Raw genomic sequence first — 22516 nt, forward strand, 5'->3', positions numbered from 1 at the left:
TTTGTTTTTACAGCTACATAAATCTTTTTTTTTTTTAAGTCAGATTTACTAAAATTCTTTTCTAAAATAAAAGAATAATAAAACAGATTAATCGATTAATATAGCCAAGACCCGGATTTTAACACATCAGATACTGACAATTTATTTACTACAAAAATCTCCTTATGTATGCTTTGGAAGCCTTTAAACTGTCTATTCCCGACTACAATTCTTTCTTCATGTGCTAAAAAACAAAAATACAACACGTTAAACGAATAAAATAGCTATGACCCAGATTTTGCCAAAAACTTAATTACCTATAAATCTTGACTCCAATATTTAATCATAACCAGAAATTGATAGTTCATATACTTCAAAATCTCCTTATTTGTGATTTTGAAGCCTTTAAACTGTCTATTCTTGACTATTTGCAAAGTGTGTTTGTGTTTTTGTGTGTGCTTGGTCGTGCGTGCGTGTTGACGTGTGCGTGCAAGTGTCTGTGCGATACAAATCAATCTAATACTTGCATCAACCAGACTCCCCCACGGCAACGTGTGACCAGACAGGTACAGCTAGTTAAAAATAAATTCTAATTTCTTACAAATTTTTAATGAGAGCCAAAGTTACATTGTCCGTCTTTTGTTGGCCATGTCTGAACAGGCTTTTCTCAGATAGACTGGTATATTCATTAATAACAGTTTTAACTTAAAATATATAAAATTTCGAGTGTAACGGTTTAAAGACCAAACAAGTGCAGAATTTTTTTTAATAGACAAACATATTTTATGAAAATCGAATTCGACATTTCAATCCATAACAGAATCATCATCAAGGAATAAAAGTTGTTGTTTTTTTCTTTTATGTACCATGTTGTTGGAGGTAATGCCTGGCATGTCGCAAATGTTTTGTTGAGAGTAATGTCCAATTTAGTAAAAGGACGCTGGTCTGGCATGTATTGTCTACGATAAGTCTATTGTATTAGAAGCAATGTTGATATGAAATTTAAAGTTTAATGGTTTAAATATTTTATTTAACTAGGTATCCCAAACCAAAATTTTATTTTCATTATATCTAAAAAAAAAATTAATGTGGTCATATAGATTTTTGTAAACCATAAACAAAAGTACCAAATTTATTTGGTAGCTCAATTAGCCATCAAGTTATGGTTGTTCACAGTTTGTGGGAAAGTTGAAAATTTGCTATTATGGTCCAGAAGCCAAATTTCATAGTATGTAACTAAAAATGTAAGCTACTAACAAGTGAAAAATCCTTATAAATGTAATGTCATCTTGTGGTAAATGAAAATTAATACTAATGGAAGCAATAATTATTACATGAAACCAACTTAAACACTAGGCAAAATCCCACTACCAATGGGGAAAAAAGTGCAAATATGACACAGAAATGCAACTTTGACTGTTCGTATCAATTTCATTTCAATAGCTAATGTGTTGAATCTTTTAATTATAAATTGATAAAACCACTCAATTGTGGACCATGTAAAAGCAGTCGAACAGACAATTTGGCAAAAAAGGGTTAAAAAATGAGTCAAAAGTATACGTTACTGAAATTGTTGTAAAAATGTAACGATTGGAGGTAGAAGCTTAAAACTTGGCAAATTTACTAATTTTTGGGTGAGGAATTAAAAAAAAAAATGTTTGCCTTGTTTCTAATAACAAAACTTTTTGCCACAGAAATATTTTTTACTTTGGGGAATTTAAACTCGCCAAAAAGGGCTGACAACAATGTTGGTTGGTTGGTTTTGTTTTACGGCATATCAACCCTTTTCGGGTTATTTAATGCCGAATCGAAAGATTTTAAAGAAAAATTTTTTTTAATAGAATATATTTGTTGTTTTCAAGTCGATGTCTATTTAACCCATAGTTGGGACCCTAACAGGTACTACCAATCCGGGTCAGAGTGGACCTGGGAGCAATGGTAATTAAAGGGTGGCTCCACACTCCCCAAAGCCCACAAGCTGGGCCTCACCACTGGATATAGTTTAAGGTCATATCCAGGACTCCCATTGAGGGACTTTTACCCTCTGCAGGGGGGCAATCAGCGTATTCTAATGCCCCACTGACAGGGCCGACAACAATAAGATTTAGACTTTTGTTACACAAAAAGTCACAAGTCATTTTTTTCAAGCATTGAAAAATTTTCAACTTAAAAGACAAGTACACAAGTAAGATATTTTATTGGCAGAGGTCTTACTACAATTCCTTTCTTTATTGATTTTTTTCTCAGAATTCTTTCATAGGCTTCTGCTATGGTAGATATATGAAGAACACTCCAAATCCTACCATCACTTGAAACTGGCATTACCTTGAAACCCCATCTGTAAACAAATGCTGACTCTACCTGTGCAATGTCATCTGACAAAGGCCATCAAAAAAAAATCTTTTCTAACATTGGTTTGCAATAAAAATTTTATTACAGTGCTTGATGCAGATATGATATCAATGACTTGGCCAATGTAAAAGTTGATGTCATAGTAGACAGCAACCCTTGATGCTCATAACTGAAGATATCCTGAGATGGTTCTTCATCACAACTGCAGGAGTTATATGAATGTTCAGCAGATTCACTAAGGGACTTTTTTTGTTGCTTTGGAGGTGGAAATGAATCAACTGGATTTCTTAAGTAGTCAGAGAGAGCAGCTTCCAGTTGAACTTTATTTCCACTGGTGTTGATTGTGACACCTAACACAACCTTAAGATATCTCGGTTTAAATTTATCAAAAACACCTGATAGAACATATAGGTACACTCAGTTTAATTAGTGACGCTCCTTGATTTATGAGCATAGTAATATGACACCAACAGATTATTAAAGAGGAGATATTTCTTTAAAAAACTGCGATTTTTGGAATATTTTCAATTGAATTTCTTTATATTTCTTTCCTTAAAGTTTTCAAGTTGGATTTTTTTTCTGAAAAACATCTTAAAACTTTTTATTAAGCTCACTAAGTGACCTTTTTCTTTAAAATGGTACTATTTTTTTTCATAGGTAGACTCCCAATATCGCAGGCACCAAATTTGAAAAATGGCAACATTTTTTCTGGAAAAAAACTATTAAAGACACAAGAAAAAGAATTATATATCTATAAAGCAAAAAAGATTAAATTTTATTTAAATCAAAACTTCATCAAAATAACTCAAAAAATAAACGAGATATCGCAAGTTGAAGTTAAGGGAAATTTAACTATTTACCAGTTTTCGCATCCTAAACTAGGCTAGTTTGGGATACCTAATTTAACTTCAGTGTTTTGAACTAGACTATACCCACATAAGTATATCTAAACTAGTTACATGTGCATGTTAAACTGAAAGAAGGTCTTAGTTGTCATACAAAGTGAGACACTCTGACAATAGTAAGTTGCGACATATGTCAGGTGCAAAGGTCAAACCTGCTGGCTCATATTAGAATTTGTTAAACAATGACAATATTTCAGCAGATTTAGCTGATATTAAATCAACCCAGTTGAACTGTTGATATAACAAACGTTTGTATCGTACATGTTGTTTATTGCCCCGGAGAGCTCGTTGCCATGCCAAGACGTAACAACAGTTCCAAAAATATCTCGACGGCAAACCAAGTAACTCTCCCCAGGTTCATGACTTATTGTGTTAAAGAAAATGACACTGTGACAATAATAAAGTTGTGCTGCATGTCGGCCTGACAATCACTGATCTTGCAAAAACATTCACAGTAAGTACTCTACTTGCTACCACAATGAAAATTAACTTTCCTTTCTCCTTCCATATGCCTAGGATCAGGCAAAATTTCCATAAAAAGTTTCTTCACAAAAGTTTTTCATTTGTAAAACATTTCTGCAGAACTGCTTCTCTGCAGACTATAACTTGTTCATCGTCAACAGATTCATATACAATCCACATGAGTAACCAAACTTATTTCACCCATCAATCATCCTCAATCCTCTTGTGCAGTTCTTCATTTTTCAACTGGGAATCATTCCATCTTATTAGTGGACTCCAGCTTTGATAAATGGTTACCGGTCAGTAAAAGAATTAAAAACAGTCAAAGGATTGAGAGACGAATACAAAATTTTATCACAATTATGAAGACTTTTTTTCTTTTTTTTATTATTCATGATTTAAAATAAAAGGTGAAAATATATATGTAAAAGCAAAGGTCAATTGCTAATTGTTGATCTCCGAGCAACATAGTTGGAATAGCCTTGTTTTAAATTAAGTTTTTCCGTATTCTCTTATAATAAAGGATTGGCTTTTGTTCAATAGCATATCAACCTTTACAATAATTCAATGCTTGCACCATTGTTTTCTAAACAAATGTTTTATTTTTTGTAAATTGTTTGAAGAGAATAGTTGTATTATTTGACTCATAAATGTGAGTGGGGATTATATATTTTCAAATTTTTATTCAACACGTCTGCTAGCGAATCAACACTGCTAGTTATATTTTCTAATGATAATTGCTGGAGTGATGCTGTTTTCAATGTTAATTTAATTCTGTTTATTTTTCTTCTTGATCCTCACCAAGGAGAAATTTTCTGTTTTCATCTGAAGGTTTTAAAAATCGTTTTATTTCAAGTTTCAGTGCTAGTGTACCAATGGGGCCCCAATTTTCTGGCCTCTGAAAATTTAGGTCACATGAACATCAAATGATATAACTTCTTTTTATCAATGTGCTTTTTCAATTGTCACCATCCCCAATTATTTATTTATTTTAGAAATGTTTTTTTTCTTGTTTTTAATTGGGTTTTACAACTTTGTTACTTTAATCTTAAAAGTCAAACAGAAATAATTAAAAAAACATTTCAAAGAATCTTTTTACAATGAACAATAAAAACAGTAAAAATAATACTTTTGTTTAGCTCTGCAATTACGCCACTATATATCAATTTGGTAGGGTTTACTAATAATTGCTTTGAGCAAACATCCATACCACAATATCAGCGCACATTTTGACACTGAGGTCTTCTGTGACCAAAAATACATCAGTTGTATGAAAGTCTGTAGTGGCGGCTTTACTCCTTCCAAAAAACTTCCATGGAATTGTTTTCCTTCCTTTAATGATCATCTCCAACAATGTGTATTGCTCTTTTTGGACTGTTTCACCTTTTTTCTCTTTTCAACTAGAACAGGAATTTTGCTTCTGAGTATATTTTTTTCCTTAAAAAGCCTTTCACGTGATTATACATTCCCCAAATGTGGTTCATACTGGTTATATCCATCTTGAAGCTGATTTACTAATTCAATGCTATGTTATTTGATGTTGCACCAGTGATCACATGACCTAAATTTTCTGAGACCAGAAATTGTGGACACCTTTCATATACTAGCACTTGTGTTGAATTTTTTTAAACTGGCCTATTTGGCATAATGGTAATTGTTTTTGTTAATGACCAGAAAACGGGACTGAAAACCTGGTATTTAATGCCCCTTTGCTAAACATTTAACATTACAAGTTCAGGATTAAGGGTAAGTGGAGTAATCCTGGGGAAAAGAGTGATGCCATCCTCTACACTTTGGTGTGGTTGTTAATGAAAAGGGAGCCTTTGGGTTACCTTCAACTATTATTTACATTTTGTTTTTAAATCTCATTTTGAATTCTACATTACCGTTTTCCATTTTCAAAAAAATGTAAAAAATCATTAATTTTGGATATTACTTGTGCTAATGCATTAGCAATTAATTTGGTCAGATCCGCATATGAAACAGTTTGTCATTTAAGACGGATTATGATCTAAGTGTGGTATTTGTTCTGTTTAAAGATGGTACAATATTGTGTGGGTGTTTGTTCATGATAGACATCCATAGAATGGAAATATTTCATAGTCCTACACAAAGCTTTGGAAACCAACAAATGAACATGTAGATTTTTCATTCTGGTGTCATTGCAGACTTATGGGGTTGTTCCTCGTTTAATGGCGTTCCTTTGGATGATTTGTGGAACTGTCTCACTTAATATATGAAGGTTTCAAAACTGAATGGCTCTTGTAGCACTTTTGTTGCAGGAGATAACCTCCCTACCCTCCTAGTTCTGTATTTATGTAATTATACTTGAAACACCCCCAGAATACTAAAAGGATACATTTTGAATTAATATCAGTTTCTTTTAATTTTTTTTTTTTTTAATTATTTTTATTATGCTTGTGAGTAAATATTTAATATATATACCCCCACACATAAATCTTCAAAGTTTCATGAATTATTTTTGCACATTTTTAATTGTCTTTTGAAATTGTTTTGTTTGTTTATAGATTTTGTTTACAAAGTTAGTAGCTTTCTTTTTTTATTAAAGATTTATTTTCTTTATGAATTTCCAAAGTTTACCAGATAAAACGTTTTGTAAGTAAGTTTTAATAATAAAAAAATCTGCAGTGGCAAGTGTGCACGTATTGGTTATAATTCAATTGGAAGTAATCTAAACTGGTATCAACCCAAAATGAACGCACTTGGATAGTTGTTTTTGGAGTGTTTCATGTATACTTGATCCATAATAATATGCTAGGACAATTTCATGTTTGCAAATACATTATCCTCCACCCTTTTTTATAGAAGATGGGATCACCACAAGTGCAATGCAAAAAGTAATTTTCATAATATTTTTATATTAAGAATTCTTTCTACAAGTATATTGAGTAATAACGGAAGAGACTACATGAAGGTTGCTAACACCCTTAAGTGAAATTATTTCGTCAAATGATTAGGATTCGAACTTGGCACACCCAGGTTGTCAGTGTCATTACTCACTGATCCACGATCACTTTCCTAATGTTGTTGTTGTGTCAAGTATGCAACTCAAGCTGAAATATACTTTTTGATCTTCAGATTACGATCAAAATGTAATGTTTGTCCTGTTTAAAGATGGTACAATATTATGTGGGTGTTGTTTATGCCAGATATCCATAGAATGTCCTACAAGGGAAACCAGTCAAATATGAGAAATGAACATGCGTAGTATAATGAGTATTTGCTTGTTGTGCTCATCTTATTCCGGTGCTCAGATGGTTTCTGTCACTGCTTTAACAAAAGGATTCTCCCTTCAAACAATAACTACAATTCCAGTTTAAAACAAAAAACTTTATTTTGAGAGACATTACAATGATAATTTCCTTTTAATGTATGACAGGCCTGCAAATTCAGAAAAACATCTTCCAACCAAATATAGTTAAGGCTCAGAGACTCATTTGTCTCTGACACCCACAGAAATCCAGTTGAACCATTTACCATTCCTGCTGGAATATATAGATATTGATATCATTTATATCAGTTTATCTGGGATGATTGTGACTTTTGTAATGTCTCAAGTGATTCAAAAACAAAGCATGGAATCTTGTATCGAAGATGATGTTACTATTTCAAAGGTGTTAGCCCAATTCTTAGGTGGTCTTTCTTCTAACTAAATATTTCTCCCACTGCAGGTCTATTTCCTGCATGTATTGCAACTATGCAACCCACTAAACATGCAGCATTGCACATGTTAACAGATTTCAAGAGTGGAATTTTCAGCTTTTCTTAAGATCCATTTTGTCAAGTCACGTTAATTCAATTCTTTCCTATAAATTTGATTTTATTTTCTTGTGCCCCCACCTCCCCGCCATTGATTTATCAATAGTTAAGTATGAGTTTGTTACCATCTGGTTGGCTCTCACTATTGTCTTCTAAACTTGTCAACAGTTAAAATCAATTCCTTTTTATATTATTTGAGCTGTTTTATTTTCTTTCAATTAAAACCATACATTCCTATAAAAATTTAATGAAAAAAAGAATTGAAATAACTTTCAAGGAGTGACACAAGTTTATCTCATCGTTTCAAGGTGATTGGCTGTAAAATCGATTTGGTCATCTTAATATTTTAGAAAATTGTTCATGTTTATTCATCTTTATTCACAACAACTATTTTGTAAATGTACAATCAAACTCTGAACGGGTGTATATTTTAAGTGGATACCAAAATTGATAGCTGAACATGTCAAGTTCAAATCCTGTCAATTTGACTCTTAATTCTCTGCCATTTGTTAGATCAACATAATCGTATAAATCTCGCTCATTTATTTTCTTATGATCTACTTTCAATTCATCTTTGTAAAAATGTTTCTCTCTTATTTGATGTGGAATAAATACTACAAAAAATATATTTCCCATGGTGGTTATAAGCAATATAGTATGAGTTTCAAATCTTAATCTTTTATCTTCTTTGAGTCTACAAAAAATAAAAACTGTGCCCACATTTGTGTTGCATAGAATACATGTTCTATAATTCATGACAGTAAGCTAATTCTAACATTGTTGCATAGAATACATGTTCTATAATTCATGACAGTAAGCTAATTCTAAGGAAAATATTAACTATGATAAGTTTAGTTTTTGTACACTATTCAATGAAATATGCATAAGACAAAATAAATATTATTAAAGAAAAAACAAACATATTTTTGGCTTTGAAATGTAAACTACTGATATGTATGTCTGTGTGTATGCATATATATATATATATATATATATATATGGCAATTAAGCTACGCGGAATATTCTGTATAGCTTAATTGCCATATATATTTTATAACTTACTACCTAGCTCTACCTATGTATTGAGCACTGTTGAAGTAAATACTTAAAGTTTACGCATAAATTTATACTTTTGTATATTAATTTATGTGATTAAATTAAGTAATTATACATATATATATCTCTGCTTATCTCTGAATTGTTTCCAATCGTCATGTACCTCCACTTGCTACTGGTATTTAACAATGCTGATTCATGTGGCTGGAGATTGTACAACTGTTGCCACAAAAATTCCATGCAGGCACCCTTACAGTGGGTATCCAGAGTCTAAGACTGAAGGAAGCCATCATATATATATATATATATATATATATATATATATATATATATATACATACACACACACACACATGTAAAAATTAAGTTTACAAGCCAAAGCTTCTGTAAACTTAAAGCAAATATTAATATTTATATAGTAATCCCAATTAAATAAAATTTAAAAAATCTCAATACAACCAAAACAGGAAATAGAGCTTTTCATAGGAAATCTTAATATTTCTTATTTGAATATCCTGTCAAAAAATAAATTCATGTAAAGTATAATTTATACAGGGTGACCTCCTCCTCCCCCCCCAAAAAAAAAACAGGACATTCAATTGTTTTTCTGAGCATTTTACAGTTAATGGAGAAATAAAGGCCAAAGACCCTAATGTTTTGATGTGATGTTTTGAATATAATAGACTAGCTATGACCAAAGTTTCATTTCATTCAAACAAAACACTAAGAAACGGGGCCTAATTAGAGTTGGGCCCGTTTCTTTGTGGTCACCCTGTAGTCTTATATTGTTCTAATATATATATATATCTATCTATATATATATTATTTATTTTTATCTTTTTTTCAAGGACATATTAAAACTACTCTTACAGAACCACAATGGACTGAAGCATGGAAATTGCCCAAATTGGACACCCATCAAACATTTAGTGTTTGTGGTGAAACTAGAAAAGGTTTACAATTCAACAACAGCAAAAAAATTGAAAATGGCGAGCTTTTAAAGATTGGTGGGACATCATTCAAGATTGATCTTAGCCTATTCTGTAGATGTTGCATTTTACCAATATACCAATTAAGAAATATAAAATTACAAAACTGTGCCCAATTAACCAAATTTCTTATCAGCAACCCATAATTATACCTTGATTTACTGAATTTAATCATTTGTTAGAGTTCAGATTCTTCAAGTGCAAAATAAATTCAGATTTTCAATGAGAATTTAATGTTTTTTCCAGCAAAAATTCAACAAGAACCATGAAAATTTCAAAATGCTACAAGCCATATTTACTGTGGAGTATATTTTCTGAAAATATAGTTTAAATGCCATAGAAAATCGAAAGCTTCTAAAACTTGGAGAAAATGAATATTACACAAAAGTCATAATTTCAAAAAGCAAATGAGTTTTAATCCCGGCATTAACATATTCTCACATATTTTGAGTTTTGTTCAAATTTTGAGGCTGCAAATTCACGCAGGTAAAATCCAAAAAATGCCACTAGAATTATCTTAAAACTAACCCTTTTCCTGATAAAAAGGTTATATAGAAGCAATGAGGTGTTAAGAGAAAGATGGGACTTTGCTGATAGAACGAGCAAAGTAAACACTGCCAGACGTAGCTTGCATTATGGTGGAAAAGAAATAATCATACAGATGTTATTCGATCAATTTCAAAGTGTCGTGATTGGACGATATCTTCCAGTCATTTTACAATTATTCTCATCTGATAACATCGACGTACAAAACGTTTTGTACTATTCTTTAACTGCTCTACCTCAAAAGCTTCACCACCCCACAAATCCGCAAAACCAATAGATGAAATGTGAATAAGTATCCCACTAACCCTACACAAACACCTCACTCACTTAGATGAATGACAGTTGTAGATTGAAATGTTTTGATGAATCTAGTTTGGAAGTCAGCAACATAGTGTTTCAATCAATCTGCCTCAAGTTGTCTTGAAAGACTTTTCATTTTGGCAACTTGGGGGATGTCACCAACAGATTGTAGTTGGAATCAGATCCAAAAATTAACAATATCTCGTTCCAAGCAAACATTGCACTGAGTATCGACATTTGATCATATATTGTAGGAAAACGAATTCAATATTTGGTTCTTCAAATATTGATGGCATTGTTTGAAGATTTGTGTTAAATAAAGTAATTTTTTTTTTTTTTTTAATTCATTATTTCAAGACATTCATTAATTATAATTCAATCTTTTCAGTATATGCTTCCAGTTAACGCTTGGAAAGATATACTTGTAAATTTGTTTTTGTCCTAAATTGCCCAAATTATAATTTGATCCCAAATTCCCCTAGAATTGAAATAAGAAAAAAAAAAGTTTGGCTTAGCAATACATTTCCAATGAGTCTTCAGGGGATTATTCTAAGGGAAAATATATCTGAAAATGTATTTTTAGTTCGCCTTTAGCCCAAATATTGCAATGTGGACTCCAGATCTCTCCAAATTTTTAAATTTTGGAAAGATTTTAATTCAATCAAAGTGGTTTACTTTTCCCCACTTTTCAACAAGCCATCAACCAATATCAGAAGACTATTCAAGGAAAGATATGTCCAAAAATGCTTTGGCCTGTCTTTAGCTCAGAATGCCTAAATGTGGTAATTTGAGCCCAGATACCCCAAAATTTTTAATTTTAAAGAATTTATATTTGCTGAAATTGCTTCCAACAAGACCTCAACCATTATCATGGGATTATTTTAAGCTTAGGTATTGAACTATTTCCATTATTTCCTACTTTGAGCTCATGGAAGGCATCTGACACATGTTGAAATTTTTAATTTCTGCTTTTGATTTTATTTATTTATTTTTTTTAACGGTGGGGGGTCATCACTTATCAAGGCCCAGAGGCCACAGGTTATTGAATGTATAGTAGTCAATGGGATAATTTCTTAGTAATTGTTAGTAGTAGAAATTTGGTAAATTGGATTATTTAATGGGACGGTTCATCAAGAATTTGTTTATGTTGGACTTGACAACCAAATTGTAGTCAGCTGGAAAACAGACTAACGGAAGAGAGTTCCACGGGCGTGTAGTTCTGAGAAAGAAGCTTTGTTCATGGAATCTACGTTTTGGTTTAGGTACAGATAGTGGTGAAAATTATTGACGGTGGTTGCAGCTAGACAGGTGTTTGCCATGGAAATAACAAAGCAGAGACAGGCTCACAATGTGTCTTCTGCGGGAAAGAGATTGCAAGAAAAGAGAAAAGGGCACCCCCCACTAAGCTACAGTCTATTTTGAACAGGCAGGATAAGCTGTTTCTAGCAACTTCTGCCCAGATATGGCAACAGTACTCCATCATTGGATGTACTTGGTTCTTATATAGATAGAGAATTGCATCAGCAGTGAGATATCTACTGGAGCGGTAGAAGGGTCCCACTATTTTTCTAGTGACATTGGCAACAGATTTGATGTACGTGTTCCATTTCAGATCAGGAGTAAAGGTCAACCCCAGAAGCTTGTCGAAACATGGAGCTTCCTCTTTTTTCTTAGAGTAGAAATACTGCATGAACTTTTTTCTTGACAACTGGAATACTTTTAAAAATGGAATGTGAATAAAAATAAAATTTTTAAAAAAGATTTTTCCAATTATTATTATTATTATTATTATTATTATATCTACTTAATTTTCCTTAATTCTTATATTAATTGCCGGTGGTCTTGAGGTAAAATGTTAACTAATGATGATTTTATTTACTTAAAAATATTATCGTTATATTGTATATAAATATGTCAATTGTTTTTTATGTAAAGGGCTTCAAGAATTTTTAATCTTTTGATGTTGGTATTGTGATGCATTATTTTGGTATTTTTATTTAAGAATCACTTAAAGATTTTTTTTTTTTTTTTTTTTTTTTTTTTTTTTGATACAACCATAATTACAATGAGGATCTTCATTATTTTCGTTAAAATTAGAAATCTTTTCAGATTTTCATCAGCTATGGGCAAATAGCTCCACTGCCTTTGGATGCCTTGGGCAAAAGTTAATGGAGTAAACTCTGACATAAAATCTGGTTTGGAGTCCTGATAGGCGGATGTTAAAGCACTGCAACACCTTTCCAGCAACTCCTGCAGCTACGCTGGCTCCAACCATGTTGGCTTGCCTTTCTGCCACTTTGTCTGTAATGCCAAGAAGGGGACTAATAACTGAGTAAACCTCAGTCTCCTTATCACCCGCCCAGGCTTGTATCTGGAAAGGCAACTCCAGCTTCGACTTTATAGCCATAGCAGATTCTGCAGTGCATCAGATTAGATGCAGAATGTTATCATAAATTAGGATGTGTCTATATTGAAAAAGAATGCAGTCATATTTTTTAGATGTTGGCATATATATATATATATATATATATATATATGGTCTAATCAATCTATTTCTCAAATTGAATTTTTTTTTTTTTTTTTTTTTTCAGAGTGTAGACCTTTCAAAATTATCAGATGAAGAACGGTGGAGGTAAGTAATTATTTTCTTTTTTTTCTCTCCTTTTTTTAAGCAGTAAGTTTTGTTTTGTTAATTTTTTAAAATCATTTTAAATTCAAATAATTAGCAGATAAAATGTGCATATTTTTACTTGAAGATGGAACAGTATTACCTTTGAATGGTGAGTATTAAATATTTACATAGGTTTAATAAGTTGAAGAGAAAAATGTAATTTTATTATGTATAAAAATTTAATGGGAAATTGAATATTTTTATATTTAAATGAAAATAACCTTGTACCCAAGGAAGCTGATTTTGATTTAATAATCAACATTTTAAATTTATTTTATAAGCATGACAACATATCTAACGATTCTCTGCCTCAAGTAGTAAATAGGATGTAGTGAATTCAAACTATAAGAATGCTGAGTCTCTTAACTGTAGCCTCAGTAATTACTGCCTTCTATAGTTATCGTCTCACCATGTTTTGGCCAACTAATCCTCTGGCTGGCTTTGATTAAAACTGCTATCTTCAAATAATGCTCATGGCCATTGTAATAGATGACCTATTAGCTGAAAAATTATGTAAGCGCGGAGATCCTAGCAAGATATGCGGAACACTTAGACTCTCAATAATGAGCAGAAATTTTTACAGAAAGAGTTAGAAAACTTCAAAATTGGATTAAAAAAAAGATAAAGAACACAATGATTTATATTGAAATTCATCCAATATTTATAATAAATAAAAGAATTGAAAGGGAAAAGTTTGTTTATGCGTTAAAAGCAATTGAACAGTTCATTGAATTATGGATTTTAAAGATTAGAATACTTTTTTTATTTGCTTATAAATTACAATTAAAAAAAGGAAGGAACACGATATAATTTGTAGTGAAACTGAACTTTATTCAATATAAATAAAAATTATGCACGTGAGATTACATGTGTTTGAAGCAGAAGACAATAAAATGTTGCGAAATATGAATTAATAGCCTGGATGCCCGGCATTGCCCGAGTGTTTAGAAGTGTGTTGAACAAAAAAAAAAAAAAATTGATAGTAGGCAGACAGGCTCAGACCCTTACCACGAAGGAGGAAAAGAATGTAAAAAAAAAAAAAAAGTAACGTCTTTGCTGTTGCATCCATCGGCAAACTGGAAGTGGCGAAGGTTTAAATTAAGGCTAGTCAATCGAAAAGAGGGGATGACTTTCGAAAATATCGGCAAAAAAAGCGACCTCTCCTTGTAGAAAAGTGCCCAGGGTGAAGGAATTAATGTCTTTAGCTAATTTTTCGATATATTTGTCATTTGAAGGGTCCAGCTTCAAAACGATACTGATCTCGTGAAAATCCGTCGCCTTTGTCAAAAGTTTTATACATACATACATACATTTAAACAGACGGGTGAGATTTATATTATAGAAGACAAACAAATATTAAAATTAAAAAAAAAATTTTTTTAAATCGAAGCAAGCAACATTTTTAAAAATCGAAACTAAAAAAAATGAACGATAAATTAGTTTTACCGAAAACGAACGATAAATTAGTTTTACCGAAAACGAACGATAAGTTAATAAAAATGAAATTCAAACAATGCTGTATAAACAAAGATTAAATATTAAAACATTACAAAAATCTATTGCAGAATTTAATTTTTCTTTGTTTTTTTACTAATATTGTTCATTCTCTTTGCGACAAAAATTGTTTATAAGAGAATTTGATGAACTCCATATCAGCATTTTTTCAATTTGCCTAATAATGTGACCCTCATCACAAGAGTCAACATGAAATAAAAGATTTTGATCAGCCAAAACATTTAAAGTTATATTCATGGCTAATTTTCTTTGATGAATAGAATGAAAAAAAAATCACATTTGGTAAGTTTATTCAGTTAGTTATCAAGAAAAAAAATAACGCTTTTCTTTTTTTTTTTTTATTAATCTTAAACATTTTACAACTCGCTTTGCTGTATGGAGATGGTGTGAAATTTTATCTTTTTATCGACATGTAATTTAATTCCTTGTCTTTCGGAAATGAAAAAATTAAATTTTGGTCCCTTTTCATAGTTTCTTGGCAATTTGGAATTATGCAGCGTGCAAGCATGTTGCAAATTTAACTAAAAACAAAAAATTATATATATAACTACTTACAGTTAAGCTGTGGGACACATGATCAGATTTCACAGGACTAAGGTTCATGACGTCGGCAGACTGTATTACATTAGTTAATAGGCCATCTATTATGATAATCATGACAATGCTCACCTAGAACCATAGAGATTCAACGTTTCTATCCACTGCACCAAAGGATTCCAATAATAAAATAATATACCACTTGTTATGGACCCGACTATGGAAGACCAGATAATTTGGATTTATAAGACCAAAAAGTCCAAGCTTGATCGCCTTTATATATTACTTCAAAAACAACTTTATAAGGTTTTTATTTGCTAATATTTGTTGTTTTTCGCTCCCAATTAGGATCGAGCATCAACGGTTGCATGAGAAGCATCGTGGCCATGAGACGATGCACGCAGAGATGGTGCTTATTCTGTTGGCCACCCTAGCCGTTGCTCAAGTGCTTCTGATGCAATGGAAAAAACGGCACTTCAAATCCTATCAGGTAAGTGAGATTTGCATGCACAATATGTCCTCTGCATAACATTAATTACAGATAAATCTCTGAAACACTGGGTCTTATTGGATCACCAAAGTTAAGCAATGTTGAGTCTGGTCAGTAGTTGGATGGGTGACTGAGAATAACAGAAGCCATAAATTTGGGAGTTGCTGAAATTGTCACTTTTTTTTCTAAAACCTTTTCTAAAAAAAATTAGCTATATCAATACAAATTAAGAAAGTATTGAAGATAATTATGCCAACTAAGAAAAAATATCGCATTAAAATAAATCTAAAATTTCATATTCACTACTTGTTATTTACTATTTTGATGCAGACAATGGTTAGATTTGTTGTCATTATTTTTGTAAAATAAATTTAAAATGTTGATTAATAGCAATATAAAAAATATAATTATGTATATTTCAATGACATGGCAAATTGGAAAGGTCAAATCATATTGCATATAAAGAGGGCTCAATGTCCGTTCAGATAGTTTTATAATAACAATTAAAAGTAGTTTGATACTTGAATAAACCTCCTCAGGCTTAGTTCATAAAAAAAACATTTTAATCCCAAACAATTGTTTCTACCCATATAAATGGGATACAAAACCAAATATTCACACAAAGGTTTCATGTATCCAATATTTATTCAATTAATAAATATTTAATTTTATACTTTTTTCTTTTATCACTCCAATCAAAAGGAAACATACCTTAGACATTTTTTTCATTAAAAACTTGTTTTATTTTGTTCATATTTGCCTGACAAAAAATGTATGACAATATTCGCACATAATATTTAATTCACGCTAACCATTATTTTATTCTATTAATTTTTTCCTCTTTTCATTTTCACTCATTATTTTCCTTATTTTTCTCTCTTAACAGATTTAATTGTATTATATATTAACTAGCCTTGGGTGCTTGGCCTTGCCCGGGTGTTTGGAGGTGTGTGTTCAGAAAAAAAAAAAAAGTGGTAGTAGGCAGGCAGGCAGGCATGCTCGAACCTGTACAGCGAAGGGGGAAAAGAATGTGGAAAAAAAACCCATGACGTCTTTGCCGTTGCATCTATCTCCAAACCGGAAGTGGCGAAAGTTTAAATTAAGGCTAGTTAATAGAAAAGAGGGGATGACTTTCGAAAATATCGGTGAAAAAAGCGACCCCCCCCTCTCTGTAGAAAAGTGCCCACTTGAGGGTGAAAGAATTAATGTATTTTGCCAATTTTTCGATATTTGTCGTCCGAAGGGTCGAGCTTCAAAACGATACCGATCTCGTGAAGATCCATCGCCTCTGTTGAAAGTTTTAGGCAGACATACAAATATACATACATACTTTTAAACTGACAGGTGAGATTTATATTATAGAAGACAAAAACTCCAAACTTGTTTGCTGAGCAAATATAAATTACAAATTTGATAAATAGCTTCACTCATCAAAGAACGTGTCCAACAGAAATTTTGTTTTTCTGTTTAAAATCCTTATCCCATCTATACTCTTATTTTTGATAATTTTTTTTTTTTTTTTTTTCTTTTGGAATGGTTGAACTTTTGCTTTCTTGGATTTTATTAGCATAATTTCCTGTTGCAACATATTTAATTCTTTAAAAAAAAGAAAACATTTTAGTAAACATGTACCTCCCCCCCTTTGAATTACTATTGATTAGATTAGATACCAAAAACTAATATGCAATTTTTGTATTTCCATTTGCTCCCATGAATTGTTTTATTCTCCATTTTTCAGAGAGCCACTTTAATAGGAATGTGGTTAATTCCAGCCATTTTCTGCTTGAAATTCCATTGGGTTCGGTTCATCATTATTTGGTTAATATTTTCCATCATCACAGCCTATATAACATTCCGAGCGACCCGAAAACCATTGACTGGCACAACACCAAGGTAAGAGGTGGAGGGAGAGGGGATCACTAAACTAATAATAGGATCTTTAAAATTTTTTGTTTTTATTTAACTATTTTCATGTCACAGTTTATTTTGGGGAGGGAAGGAGGAGCTCTAGTATTAGTAATGAATGCAGCACCTTGCAAATATGCTTTTATATATATATGTGTGTGTGTGTATTTTTTTATAAAAATAATTTTATTATGACAATGTTTTTTGTGTGTTAGCATGTTAAATGTTGGAATGGATTCCCACTGTACTAAAGTAAACATTTTTTAGTTTATGCTATTGTTTTATTAAAATGTCTATTTAAATATTTGGATGCTGAGTTGTGATCAACACTGCACAATTTTATAAGATGTAATATATAACAAAAAGTTTGTATTATCAAAGTTAAACCTAAATAACATTATATCCAACAAATCAATATTTCATTCTATCTTGCCTGTAAATTATGGAAATTTTTCAGTCTGTTCTTTATTTATAAAAAATTCCAATCCTATATTCTATCTCTTGTGATAATTCTTACAAGAAATAATAAAGACTTATAAAATAATTCTTACAAGAAATAATAAAGACTTATAAAATAATTCTTACAAAAAATAATAAAGACTTATAAAATAATTCTTACAAGAAATAATAAAGACTTATAAAATAATTCTTACAAGAAATAATAAAGACTTATAAAATAATTCTTACAAGAAATAATAAAGACTTATAAAATAATTCTTACAAAAAATAATAAAGACTTATAAAATAATTCTTACAAAAAATAATAAAGACTTATAAAATAATTCTTACAAGAAATAATAAAGACTTATAAAATAATTCTTACAAGAAATAATAAAGACTTATAAAATAATGCCTGTGGATTGTGAACAGTCACCCTTTTCTTCTTTTACATTTTGTTGCCATTTGAATCTCGATTGCCATTTACTCACAAATGCAATAGCATAAAAAACTAAAACAAATTTCTTTGTGACTGAGTCGAATTCAGGAATAATCAAGCTATACCATATTAAATTTAACTTTCTAAAAATATTCGTAAAACGATATTTTAATAAGAAAACAAAAAACAGTTTAAAATGGTGAAACAAAAATTCATGTAACAAGATGCTAAAACAATGCTGACTAGCAAATGTCTAAACTTAAATGTTAAAGACATCAGATACATTTCCTGCTAATATTTTTTCATATTACCTTTTTAACAATTTTCTTTAAACACAGCACACACTGATTTTAATGCTCAAAGTATTGCAAAAAACACTTTATTTCAAATATCTATGATACAACTACTGCTACTACAACTACCACTAATAATACTAATTTACATTTTTTATAACATTGTTTACTTTGTTATGCCGAAATCTACTTCCTTTAAAAGATCAGCTATTGTACTAATACTAATCTTCATTGCCTTATAAATAAAGTCACTGTAACCACTTTTTATCATTGTCATATTTTTTTATTTTTACTAAGTGTGACAATCATTTTTGGAATCGTCATTAATTTCATTTGTATTAATTTTTTTTTTTTTCATAGTATTTTCAGCAATTCAACTTTATGATTTCAATTTTTATTACATTTATTAATAGAATTACGGTGAATAAAAAGTAATGTGTAAGCCATGTAAAGGCAAGAAATGTAAGACACACAAAAAGTTCTCAATATTTTATTAGTACAGAGTTGGCACTTTTTTTTTTTTTTTTAAGCATTTTGGGGAAAGCAAAGATGAAGTCTGAACTCCGTGACAACATCGGGAATGTACTTCTAATTCACAATAAAATTGTGATACAAAACCTGAAATAGTTCCTGGTTAAAATTAAAAAATGCAAATCGTTTAGCAAATTTTGGTATACAAATTTATGCTCATCTTTTGAGAATTAACTGAAAGAGAAATATCTATCTGCTTTGGTATTTTCTTAACCCAAAATGGCATAAATTTGCAAAGTAATTGTTTTTTCTGTTTGTTTTTTTTTTTTTAATTATTATTCGATTAGTTATTTTGTTAAAAATATTATTCAGGAGGGGGGGGGTTCTAATACCAATAAATTTGTAGAATCTCTGCGTTTTGATAAGCATCTTTTATGCTAGACACAGTATGGCAACCCCAATTCCAAATGACACTCTGCTTTCACTTACCAAAGACAAAGAGCAGTATCAGAACAAATACTATACTTTGCTCCTAGTTAAAAGGTGTCTTTCTTTTAATTTATGCCTTAGTTGAAACTGATTGAAGTTTAGGAAAACCAAGCTAAAGTCATCTGAAAAAAGTTGATCCATCAACTCAATTTGATTAACTTGCTTGTGATATTTTTTTTTTTTTTTTGTCGTTATTTGCAATTTTCTTGTTTTGATGAATATTATTTTGTGATGCTGTAAATACTGTGGCAGATATGATTGGTGATGCTTATAATTAAGAAAATGTGCAGAGATTCTAAGCATTTACAACTACTACAATAAATGCAGACCAACTTCATGCAAAATAAAACATGTTCTCGTCGTATGTATTGATGAGAAGCGAAATTTAACACCACAAATAATATGGCAAATGTTTGCAAAACAAAGTCAACAGCATGTCGTTTCTGAAATTAATAGGTTTTTAAGTTTGTTTAACTTTTACATTTAAAGATTTGACAAGTAAAAAAGTCATAAGCATTATCAAAGAACATTTTGAAATTATGAACTGTTTGAAAATATTAAAAACTTTAAAGACAAAATTTTGGTGCTTTTTTATATTTGTTTTTTATATTGGTGATCTTTTAAACACATTTCAATTGAAAACATTTTTTATATTGGTGATCTTTTAAACACATTTCAATTGAAAACATTTTTTATATTGGTGATCTTTTAAACACATTTCAATTGAAAACATTTTTTATATTGGTGATTTTTTAAACATTTCAATTGAAAACATTTTTCATATTGGTGATCTTTTAAACACATTTCAATTGAAAACATTGCATACTTATGTATCATGATAAATTTCAAAAGTTATGAAAAGTGATTCTGTAGAAGATGTTAGATATATTTTTAACAGAAAAAAAACATCCAAAATTAATTCCGGCCCCTTAATTTAAGTCAAAGGAGATAAGTCATTTTGTCATATAGAATTGGTCACACAGCTCTTTCTCATTAAAGCATGCGATAAAATTCGAGAATTCAATAAATTCTATTTTTACTTGTAATTATTTTTCTACCAGATCATTTTTTATAATTTTTGGAACCTATACTAATTTCGCCATGACACGCAAATGTTTTCTCCTAAAATGCATTGATTTAAAAGATCACTAATGTAAAAATAGCAAAAAAATTTTTTAATTAAAATGGTTTGATACAGCATAGAATAACCTGAAAAGGATTTGTATAAAATAAAGCAAAATCTATACCAACCAAAAGTTTCATAAAGTAAAATCAACGCTTTATGCCACTTGGATATCTCCAGCTTACCAAGATTGCATTTCTTTTTCAAGATGTGGAGTAAACTCTTATCTCTCAGCTATGTTTTTATAATGCACAATTTCTTTTTTCTGAACCAATTTGAAATTTTGTATCAATTATTTGTTCACATTCCTCCACATTAGATTGGTATACAAATGGTTCTTGTCAGTTTACAAACTGAGCTACGCAGTTGGTGTCATCGGCTACGTCATCATCATGTTCACCTTGTTTGGCTTAAATTCATTGGTGCAGTCCAAAACGCAGGCAGCAATGGACGTAGGACTGCTGATCCTCTTCTATGGCCTTTACTTTGGAGTTGTGGGTCGAGATTTTGCTGAAGTCTGTTCCGATACAATGGCAGCCCACATTGGTGTAAGTGTTTTTACTTCTTTTATGCATCTCGTTACCTCCTTTCTTTTTTGTCTCATCTCTTTCTCAGAATTTATGTTCAAGTAACATGTTAAGTTATCCAGTTTTTAATGGTTAGTTTGACTTTGGCTTTTTTTTTTGTTCTGAATGCTCTAATTTGAGAAAACATTTTTCGCTATCCATTAGCATAGATTGACATGTTTTATTATAAAAGAATAACTTTTTTGACCAATAATTCAGACCATATTTTTTCTTTGTTTTTTTTTTCTTTTCCCTTTTTTTTCCTTTTTTTCTTTTCCAATTTCCCGCATTACTTTTCTTAATTTGGTACACATTAAGATTGATGACATGAACAGAATGTAATGAAAAATTATGTTTTAGATGATAAAATGTTATTTTGTTATTTTAATTAGCAATACACATGAAAAAATTGAAATAGCTTGAAATATTTCAATATTGGTATGCATAGAAAGAGCTTGATGAGCTAAGAAAGAATCTTTTTAAATTTTTAAAATCTGATTAAAATTAAGGAAGTTATGGCTATTTTTGTGCCTCACACGTTTGGATATTTTTCCCTCTTTAAGACCATATGCGTTTCGTCACATTTTTTACACTACTTTTTCAGTAAAAATGTCATATCTTTGTTAAAACACAAGACTAAGAAATGAAATTTACCATATAAGTGTATTTTTGTACAAGGAATCAGAATATGCAACTGAAAATCTCCCAAAGTTTATGGTTTCCAAATAATCTGCAGTAAATGTGCATAAATATGCAGCAATTCCTTAAAAATGCCATGTATCCATAAACAGAAAAGAAGTTGGAGAACTCAAAGTTGAATTGTAATGTGCTTTATGTACAAAAAACTTAAATCTAAACATAAGACCATTTAAAAATTAATATATTGCAATATTTCTTTGGTATTATAGTAGATTAACACCTTCTGTTTAACCCCACTCAACTCCTTCTGACCACCCCTCCAAAATGTGATTCTACCTTTTTAGGAAATTATGTATAAAATGCCATGAAAAACTTTAATGAAAGATAAACAAATTATTTTAGAATTGAATGTAAAATAATTTCCTAATATAGGTCATTCTAGCATTTTAGGGCAGTTAACTGTTTTTTTTTTTTTTTTTTTTTTTTTTTTTTTTAAGATGATTATGTGTAGTTTTAAGAGGGTTTCTATGCAATGAGAATATGGGGAGGGTTGCCATTCGGACTTTGAATT

General features: G+C 30.6%; 1 protein-coding gene across 2 annotated transcripts in view; it reads left to right on the top strand.

The window, feature by feature from the left end:
• LOC145255715 (E3 ubiquitin ligase Rnf121-like) overlaps window positions 1-22516 on the top strand; it is a 66618-nt gene that overhangs the window by 25816 nt on the left and 18286 nt on the right. For both annotated transcript variants that reach the window (XM_080114309.1, XM_080114310.1), the window contains 4 exons: window positions 12961-13001; window positions 15441-15582; window positions 17321-17475; window positions 21060-21288. In XM_080114309.1, the coding sequence (XP_079970435.1) occupies window positions 12961-13001; window positions 15441-15582; window positions 17321-17475; window positions 21060-21288 (567 nt within the window). The remainder of the gene's footprint in view (window positions 1-12960; window positions 13002-15440; window positions 15583-17320; window positions 17476-21059; window positions 21289-22516) is intronic.

The sequence above is a fragment of the Euprymna scolopes genome, chromosome 31 (assembly GCF_053919585.1).
Source record: "Euprymna scolopes isolate OS-2025 chromosome 31, ASM5391958v1, whole genome shotgun sequence".
Lineage (NCBI taxonomy): Eukaryota > Metazoa > Mollusca > Cephalopoda > Sepiida > Sepiolidae > Euprymna > Euprymna scolopes.